The 10,218-nt window shown below is 52.5% G+C and overlaps 1 protein-coding gene across 1 annotated transcript; it reads right to left on the bottom strand.

The window, feature by feature from the left end:
- Positions 1-100: 100 nt before the first annotated feature.
- Positions 101-4,376, bottom strand: CHADL (chondroadherin like). The gene is made up of 4 exons (XM_063154609.1): positions 4,080-4,376; positions 2,327-3,988; positions 1,475-1,641; positions 101-1,137 (listed from the first exon to the last, which is right to left on the bottom strand). Exons 1-4 carry the CDS (start codon positions 4,374-4,376, stop codon positions 912-914), a joined length of 2,352 nt encoding a protein of 783 aa, XP_063010679.1. The 3' UTR covers positions 101-911.
- Positions 4,377-10,218: the final 5,842 nt, after the last annotated feature.

Here is a 10,218-nt window from a genome sequence, read left to right on the forward strand (position 1 = left end):
TCTCCATGGCACTGGCCTCAGAACCAGATATTCATCTGCACTATGTGTCCACTTCTGTAATTTCATGCTTTTGAACCCAGAATTGCAGAGGACTTGGAGCATGGTTTGAGTTTTTAATTTTTTAACAGTTGTACTGTAAATTTGGTCTATGATCAGTACCCTAAAACCGTGTGACCAACTTCAGGAAGAGGTCCAAGGCTTGCATATTGCTTTCCAGGCCACCAAAATCCTGAGTTAGTCAAAACATATCTTTATCTGTACATTTATCTTTCAGAGCCTTTTCAATTTAGGCAGACTGCTGGAGTCTGGGGTCTGGGGTCCCAACCTATGCAGTCATGGGGAATAGGCTGAGCACATTGTTTATCATGGGATCACTTACGGACCACCGATCTAATCCTGCAGGAAATAAAAAGGCTTCCAGGTACATATGTTTTAATTCTGAGGAACTTCTGGGAATTAAGGCAACATTTTCACTAATAATTTTTAAGCTTTCAAAATAAGATTTGTGCCAGTGCAGGACCTTAATGGGTGGCGCTGGTTGCAGTCCCACTCTGGGTTCTTCTATGATTTTGGCAGCTGTGAAAGTGCTTTCAAAAACAAAACCAAACTTCTGGACAGCAGCTTTTTCACATGGCTTGATGAAGCCTTGGAAAGAAGCAACAAGTATTTGGCTTCATTGTTTGCATCACCAAAGCATGCTGCAGACTCTATGGAATGTACCTTTGTGTCTTGCAAAAGCAAACCCTGCATCTTTGGCAAATCAGCATTGTTTTGGTGGCACCAGCCTCTCCTGTGCACCTTGGGCAATATTCATGTCTCCATGGTGGGGACAAGTCTAGAAAAACTGCTCTAGTCAGAATGTAGATATGGCCCTGTGTGTCCAGCACATGTCCTACACACCCTAAAAAACCCTAAGCTCTGCTCTTACTGAAGCCTCTGGCTGGAGATTTTCCCAACCTCTTTTTCTTGCTGGGCTTGCTTGCAGCTTTAGTCTTGTTAGGATTGGTTTCCCCAGCCTCACCTTGTCCCCAGCCAGGACAAGTTTGGAAAGTGGTGGAAAGCTTCACCTTCAGCCCCTGGGCTTCTGCAGGGGAACCACAGGTGGCTCCTACACAGAGGTTGAGTTTGTTGATCCACCTGGAAATGTGGTAGAAGATCAGGGAAAGAAATGAGGAAGGGTGAAAGAGAGGGCAAAAGTCTATGCCCATAAGTGAATGATCACTTCAAAGTAAGGCCAGGTAACCTGGGTGACCTCTGAATATCTCAATATTTGCCCGCCCCAGCTTGTGGTTGTTTTCCCTACACCCAGAAAGCCCAGGCAACTTCCATCCTTGCACACAGAAGTGTGCTACATCTCGCCACCATGGGAAAAGACCAAAATGGCCAGTGGGCTGTGAGTTTGTGCCTTTACCATAGGAGGTTCAGCTGCCCCCCAGGCAGATCCCTGAGGCTGCTCCCTCCTTGTGGCACTCACCTGTGCAGTGGAAGGAGCTGGCAGTCACAGTGGAAAGGCACATCCTGCAGGTTGAGGATCTCCAGCCCCGTGAAGTTGTTCATGTCGGGTATGTTATTCATTTTGTTGCTCTCCAGGTAAAGGCTTCTGATCTTGGGACCGAGGCCGGTGAAGGCATGGGGGGAAATCTGCAATGGAAGAAGGGTAAGTCAGGGGCATGCTGATCAAAGCAGGGGAGCAGATCTCTGCCCCTGCACTTCTGATCATCTTGGGGGACCTGACAACCTGTTCTGAAGCTGGTGGCCCCACAAAAGAGCTGTTTTAAATAGGAGGGACTGTTAATTAATTCAAGCCATTTCAATCACATTTTGGAACTCATTAGACTCTTGTTCAGTCTTAGAGAGAAGGTCACATGCAGGAGGTCTCAGAGTGATCCCTGGGTGCTGTTAAGATACACAGTTTTTATGAGGGTGCTGCTAATACCACTTCCTTGAGAGAATGGAAATATTCAGGATAATAGCAGTGGAGAGGCCTGCAGGACACCCTGTAATAAGAGAAAGAACAATCTGGCCGGAGCTGGGGGAAGCAGGTGGTTTAGGAAATGGTGTGGACCCCAATGAAATTAGGTGTTTAAGGACTGGAGGGAGTAAGCTTCTCCCAAGGGAGCCAGGAGGAAGGTTGAAGCAAGGGAATGCTACAGATGAGCCTGAAAAAATCTGTCTTCCCAGCCAGGCTATGGAACACCTCCTGAAGGCTTGGGAATTCGAGGATGTCTGTTTGGATGACCCTATAGGGGCCACCAGCTCTGGGCAGTGTAACCTGTAATATGCCCTCTGGTGCCACTGCCCCTTGGGAGTCCCATAACACACTCACCCGCTCCAGGCCCATGTTGTCCAGGTAGAGTTGCTGCAGGCTGGAGGCCACTGGCAGGAAGACACCATCCCCCATGTGCTTGATGGGGTTTCGGGACAGCTTCAACTCACTCAGGGCAGGCAGGCCCCGCAGGGCTGCTGTGGGCACCTCTGACAAGTGGTTTCCCTCCAGCTGCAGCTTTTCCAGCATCTTGGTGGGAGCCAGGGCAGCCGGGGCAATGTGCCTGATGGCATTCCCAGCTAGGTAGAGCCAGCGGAGCCCCCTGGCTCCGGCCAGGTCACCCTCCACCAGCTCCCCGATGGCGTTGTGCTGCAGATGGAGGGAGATGAGGTTGGGCAAGAGCCGGAAGGTGCCCGCAGGCACACGGGTGAAGGCGTTGTGGTCCAGGTCGAGGTAGGCCAGCTGCGGGGCCCCCTCAAAGGCAGCAGCCTCCAGGGTGGAGAGGTGGTTGTCGGTGAGGTACAGGTAGACCAGGCTCTCCAGCCCCCGGAGTGCCCCGGGCTGCAGCTCCCTGATGCTGCACCTCTGCAGGTGGAGTGACACCAGCTCCTTCAGGCCAGGGAAGGCATCCCGTGGCACTGTCCTGAAGCGGTTTCGGCGCAGGTCGAGAAGGCGCGTGTCCTCAGGGAAGTGCCGAGGGATGTCCCGCAGGTCCCTGTTCTCACAGGACCCATGATGGAAATCAGGGGAGCAGACACATCCCCGGGGACACTGCCTGCTGCCGGCTGAACTCGGCTGCTCTGGCGGTGCCGTGGGGCTAGGGGGTGGCCGGAGGTGACTGCATCTCATCTCAGGCGACTTCAGGGAGTCGAGGGACCGGCCACGGAGAGCAGGGGGTGCAGCACAGGCACCCTCGGCCTGCACTCGTGCCCTTGCCAGCCACTTGTGGAAGGGGCGCAGGAGGCAGGAGCAGAGAAGAGGGTTCCCATCCAGGCTGACCCTTACCAGCCCCCCTGCCCCAGCCAGGGGTGGCAGCCCCTGCAGCTGGTTTTCCCGGAGGTCCAGAATACGGAGCTGGGGACTGCGGGCAAAGGCGTCGGGTGCCACATCCTGGAGGGAGGCGTGGTCCAGGAGGAGGTGCCTCAGCGAGGCCATGGCCAGGGCTTCCTCGGCCACGTAGGTGATGGGGTTGTGGCCCAGGTCTAGCCGGGTAGCCCCATCCAACCTGGCAAGAGCCTCGCCAGGCAGTGCCTGCAGCTCGTTGTGGTCCAGGCTCAGCCTGCGCAGGGCAGGCAGAGCAGCAAAGGCCTCAGTGCCCAGCACATGGAGGGCATTGTGAGACAGCCGGAGCCATCTAAGAACCTGCAGACCCTGGAAGATCATGTCTGGGAGGTACACCAAAGCATTTGCCCTCAGGTCGAGGACAGTGAGGGATGCCAGATGGCCAAAAGCACCCGGCTGTATCTCTTCAATGCGATTCCCCTCCAGAATGAGCTGCTGGAGGGAGAAGAGCCCATCCAGGGACTCCTGATAGAGGAGGGCTATGCCATTGGAGGCCAGGTTGAGGTAGACAAGCCTCCCCAGACCCCGGAAAGCCCCTTCCTCCAGCCTCTCCACCTTGCAATGCCGTAGGTCTAAGTGTGTCAGGTAGGGGGTAGCAAGGAAGGCTCCCGCTGGGATGACCGTGAAACTGTTGCCCCGAAGGTCTAGTTTTCTGGTGAGCTGTCAGTCACACAAATAAAACACTGCATCACCCCAGGGCTGCCATACCTATTTTCTCTCCCCATCCCTTGACCTTTCTTCCCCTTCCCACCTCTGGGATGGTGTCAGGGATGGCAGTCAGGCTCCCATTGAGACACAGGACATGGGCACGGAGGTTATCGCAGACACAGGGTGCAGGGCAGCGGGCGGCAGCCGTCGCCCCCAAGGCTGCTGCAAGCAGGAGGAGTCCCCAGGATGGCCCCATATTGGAGGGCACCTGTGGCTGGGGAGAGACAGATGTAAGGCCAGGGGAGAGGCAAAGCTCACATGCATCCCCAAAGAGCATCGCCTGCTTGGAACCCCATGTACCAAGATGGCTGCTGCTGTCACTTAATGGGTCAGGTCTCATTTTCTCTTGCTTTCACACTATGATTTCACAAGTTATAAAAGAGGAAGAGTGGAAAAAAGAGAGGAGGAATTCTTGGAATGAAAAGTGAATGTCGCAGCTAGCAGGTCACTCACATGGAGCTGTCTTGAAAAAGACACCTACTCTACTCCTGCATTTTCTTCAAATATCACTAACTTAAGATTGCCTTGGACTGTGCAAGCTATCAATATCTCTCCTACAATTCTTTTTGTAAGGCCAGCAGGTGTAGCCATCCAGTGAAGGTGATCACACAGGCTTCTGAGCTGCTACCCTTCTTTAAATGGCAAATGCCCCATGTCTCCACCATCCTGGTCATCTGCTTCTCTCCCTGCAAGCTCCCTGCTTCCCTCCTAAGCTATTCATAGCAGTGTTTGGAATAGAACTCCACTGTTTAGCTGCAGGAAGGAAAGGTTGGTTTTGGCTGGGCAGGAGTGAGCCCCTGGGGTGAAGGTATCAGAGAGAGGCCAAGGCTGGGAGAAACACAGAGGAGGCAGCAGGCTGCAGATATGACCAATGCATCCTGCTAAACTCTGAGACAGCATCAGTGGGCTCTCCACTCAGCACAAAAAATAAGCAAGGCTTAAATTTGTGGAGCTACTGTAGTGCACAGCCTCATGCCCACTGTAGCTCATTGTCCCCTGTGGTCCCATACACCTACACTGCTCTCCTGCTGTCACCCCATCTAGTCCTGCTGCAGCCCACACACACATACACACACACACACACACACATGCACACACTGGGGCAGCCCTCTCCTGCACGCCCACTGCCCAGTGCCACCAAGTAATGTCCCTAAACTCAGTGCCTGGAGCACTGCCACATGCCAGACATCATGCCATCACTCCCTCCCTCACACCTGGATAGTTCACACACCCAGAGTTCGGAGTACCTGGACTTCAAGATGTGTCGAAGAGAGGAAAGTGTCCCCTGCCCTGTCTAGCAGCTGCTGAGCTCCTGCACTGCTGTTTGCTCTCCTTGCAGAAGTGAGAACTGAATGGGCCCCGTTGTGTTGCTTTCCCAGCAGCTCTCACCAGGCAGAGCCACAAACGTGGGAGGAGGAAAAGGACGGGGGGAGGAAGGGTAAGCCACCCCTGGAGAGAGGGCAGCAACCCAGACATTACCTCCCCCTCGATTCACTGGGGGCTGAGAGCACCAACCCAGCAAAGCCCATGTGGGGTTTGCATTCACTGTTTCCAGGGCTCTGCCTTCATTTTCCAGGCTGTGTTAGTCACAGGAGCTACAGAGCCGCAGGGCAGAAAGATGACATTCAGCCAAATTCAAAGATGAATTGCAATGGCAGTCGTAAGCCTGAGCAAAAGGAGAGGCAGCTGACCAGTCCTGCCACGTTTACAGCCCTCCACTCTCCTGATCTTGCTTTTTTGCTCGTTTAGGAGAGGCTGGATTGGCATTGCCTGCATCATCATCATTAGCTTACAGAAGGACATGGAGGCGTTCATTTTCCTTCCAGACTGCTGTTTTACTCTCCCAGGGAACGGGAAGAGATCTTCAGCCTTACAAAAATATTGGAAGATTTGATACTAGTATCTCGTTCCACTTCAAGCCCTTCTCCTATGCAGCAGCCTCGGTAGAAGCTGAAGCAGCTGAGAGCATTGCTGGGTAAATGAGCAAAGTAAGAGGCTGGGGTGAGGCTGGGGAAGGGCCAGAGGAGACATTCAGTGCCTGGTATAGGACCTTACCTTCTCCATGGTTCTGCAGCAGAGGCCAGGCCACCACCAGGAACATTTTGCTCTACAGGCTGTTGACAAGCCAGGGAAGGGGGCTCCTGGACACAGTAGATGATGGAAGGGCCAGGCAGAGGGCAGCAGGGTAGGCTGGACAGCAGCCAGAGTGGAAGTTCAGGTGTGCTACCTTCATGTCCCATGCCCCATCAGGGAGAGCAAAGAGTGACCGTCTCCTGGCAGCAATCTCACCTGCCAGAACCAACGTGTCCCAGTAGAGACACTGGCATCTTCCAAGACCTGCCACACATCCCTGCTGCTCGTACCTCACCGTTCAACGCTGGACTTTGAAGCTGCACCTGCTCCTGCTCACTTACCTCCTTGTCCCACAGCTTCTGCCAATGGACGATGACACACTTGGGCCTGAGAAGCTCCAGCTCCCAAAGTGAACCGTGACCCAAGAGCCCCACAGCAGACCCTCAAGCAGCCACCCACAGACCCTCCAGCTGCCCAAAATCCTCCAGTTTCAGTTCCAAGCTGCTGCTCTTACCTTCCCATTCTACTATGGAGCTTGTCTGGTGAAGTCTCGTGATGCTGGGAGCAAGGCTCCCTGGGCAAATGAAGCTGGGCATGCAAAGCAGCGGCCAAGAGGCTGCACCCCTGCTTACAGGGGGTTCAGGCTGCTGCCTGGAATGCAAAGTACCCAGGACTCCAGAGCACTGGCCCCCACTTACAGGGTGCCCCTGGTCCCCAAGGCCTATGGAGGCTTCTTCTCTCCAATTCCGGGGCACTCCCCAGTAATGGGGTAGCCACCCCATGCTGGCTGCCAGCTGAAGGAGCACAAAGGCTCGCAGACCCACAGCCTGCTTACAGACTGGTCCACACCCAGGGAGCCACAGAGCTCAGTCTTTCCCCAGGACAACAGGAACGAGACTACAGTCAGGCTCAGGGCCTGAAGCTGAAGGGCCAGGGCCCAGCCCCGAGGACAGGGAGGGCACACGCCCGGCCCCATGACTCCTGACCCCACGCCTCTGAAAGACCGGGGCCAGGGATACCAGCCTGGTTACAGGGGATCCCTCCAGCTGCCTGCCGAGGGCAGGGGACGCACACAACCCCACTTACAGGGCTGTCCCCCACAGCCCAACACCCCGCAACAAGCACCATAGAGCACAGGCTCCAGCCTGCACCCCATTAAAGAGGCCGGCCAGAGCCTGGCTGCAGGGCAGCACGGCAATAGCCATCTACAGGAGCCCCGGGAGCCTCCTCACCAGCCTCAGCATCAGCACCCAAGACACCAGCCCAAAGCAGCATCAAAGGTGGGACTGCGCCCTGCGGCATAGCACTTCTTCAGCCTGTGCTCTCACAAGGGCCCGGGAATGCTCATTCTTGTCACCTGGCTAAAGCAGACTCCCCAGCCCTGTTCACAGGGACCTGGGGCTGCTCCTGGGGACAAATGGCTCCGCAAGGTCGTGACACAGTCCCCGAGTACAGGGCCGGCACGCTGGCAGCTCACCAGCAGGACCGGCAGCTTAGGCACAGCCGCAGGCCCTGGCCCTGGCTACAGGCGGGTCACGGTGCCCCGCTACCGCTAAGGGGCTCTGCGCTGTCCTCAGACGGCAGGGGCAAGGCGGACACATTCCCCACCCGTGCATTTTTAGGGACCTCCCTATGACCACTCAGAGCTCCTCTTTCCCTCCTGGGACGTGTAAGCTACCCTGCTCTATTTCTAAAGGGGGACTAAACGCGGGACAAACGCACTTGCTCACTCACACCAACTGAAGGGAAGACAGGGAAGGGAGGGGAAGACAGTCCCAGAAGAGGGAGCAAGTTCTGTGCAGTCAACCTGCTCTAGGGAGCCATCCCTACCGCTGAGTGGGAGAGGAAAGCATCGGACCTGCCCTTGCAGCACTGCGGGGAGGGCACGGGGGCCTTGAGGCGCTTCAGGGGTGGCACAGGGACAAAGGCTGTGACGTGCCCCGAGTACAGGGGGTCACGCTGGCCAGGGCCCAGCGGCTGGCAGAAAGTGCAACAGGCCCCGCCCTGCTGACAGGGCGAGTGGCTGGGCTGGGGGCCCGCAGAGCTCCATTTCCCCCCTCAGAGGAGGAAACAGGGGCTCTCGCCCTCCTTACAGGGCTGCCCCTCTGTCTGGGCAGCCTAAGGAGCACAGCGGCAAAAGGCCAAGGACAGCACAGACCCAGCCCTGCACACAGGGAGCTCGCCCAGCGCAAAGACAGCCGTGGCACCAGGAAGGTGCCCTGGCCCTGCCAGTGTCCATGAGCGACTTTATAATGCTCATATCCCCATTTATCTCTTTTTGCCCAGAAATAAGTTTTACACCTTTAAGACTAATTCTAAGAGCAAAGAGAACAGAAAAAGAAGTGTGCAGATTGTTTTCAGAAATTGCACTCACTCCTCCACCTTCCTACTCCTAGACTGTGTTGTCTCAGACAGACAAAGAGCAAAACAAGACTCTGCTTTGCTTTTAGTTAGTTTTTAGCTATTTAAAGCAGACAATTTCCATAGACTGTAGTTTTTCTTTACCTTAGATCTATTCTAGACTGAGCACCCAGAAGAGCACCAGCAGCTCACACCTGTAGCCCACCCGGCCAGGCCTGGTCCGCAGCATTTCCAGCACCAGAGAAACTAATAAGAGACTGAGTAAACTAAACTACAACCCACAAAAGAGACTTTCTAAATTTGTCACCTCTTTTAGAGCAACAAAAAGTTTTATTGTTTATTATTATTCATTTTTTATACTGGTAAATGCTTTACCAATGAAATAAACAAATTTTTCCACTTTTCTTCAAAGAAATATTTTCCCAAACCAATTTTAAAATAGTGCCACTTAAATCTACTTTCTAGAAAAACCCCTTCAGAAGTGCTCTCCCAAATTTGCCCTAAACCAGCAGCCCCACAGGCTGAGCCTCCAGCCACCCAATCCCAAATGATATTTGCCACTATTTGATCTTGCCACTGTTTTTTGCATGGCTGAGTTAAACTAGCATTAATAGAATAATTTTTTTTGCTAGTTTTAATATAATCACTTCAATCTTTGTTCCGAACAGTGCATTACACTACATTGTTCTATAGTGCCTTTATTGTGCAGTAAACAATTTTGATTAAGATACTTTTGTCTAGTTATTATAATAATAAATAATGTATTAATACATTTATGTGAATATATTTGGTTTGCAATCCTTTATCCTGAAGGACAAAATTGTATAAAAGTTCACTTCTATAAAATCTTTTAGGCATAAACCATTGATAGATCTGGGGCTGAGACTGGATTATACCACACCCAGGTTTCTCTGTGAGGAGTTTAGAAAGCAAGGGGGTTGTTTCTGCACCTCATGACTGAGCAGGAGGGCTTTTCTAACAGATTTGTCCTGCAGCTCCCATTCTGCCCGTGACAGTACCCTTCTAAAGTATCACAGGGTTTCAGCTAAAAATGTCACCTCTTTCCCTTCTAAGGTATCTCAGATTTTCTGTCAAAGATGCTGCATTGGAATGATGTGTTACAACAGACTCTCCCCCTCAGAAATGCCCTTTTTTCCTCCCTAAATTACCCCAAATTCACCTGTCAAAAAAGCATTAATTTGTTTAAAATAAATTATCTCAGGTTTTTTGACAAGAAAGTGACTTTGGACACCCCAGAAGATTACCTCTGATTTTCCCTCCAAAACATCCCCTAGCTGTGTCCTCTAAATCACCTAATATTTTATCTCAAAAATATTTTTTCTGTCCCATATAGATTACCTCAAGGTTTCCCACTAAAATGTCCCCTCCAGATTTCTTCAGATTTCCCCTCCAAAATATCTCCTACAGATTACCTCAGATTTTGCTCCTAAAACCTTCTATACCATAGAGATTATTTCCCATTTTACTTTCAGTAGTGTAACAAGATGTGCCATAAAACAAGCGAGCTAGCAAAGGCAGTGAGAGACCAAGCACCCTCAAGAGGAAGATAGCAAGTTCTAACTGAACTTCCAAAAGGCAAAATTATCTAAAAACAAATTAGAATGACCAAAAAGAAGCACCAGGCATGAGCTGTAGAGGTAAAAGGTTCAAATGTGAGGAAGACTACAGAAGTTTTCATCAAAAGTCCACCAGAAGACTGATGTCCACCACAGAAGGAACTGACGCAT

Source organism: Melospiza melodia, chromosome 4, assembly GCF_035770615.1.
Source record: "Melospiza melodia melodia isolate bMelMel2 chromosome 4, bMelMel2.pri, whole genome shotgun sequence".
NCBI classification, from domain to species: Eukaryota; Metazoa; Chordata; class Aves; order Passeriformes; family Passerellidae; genus Melospiza; species Melospiza melodia.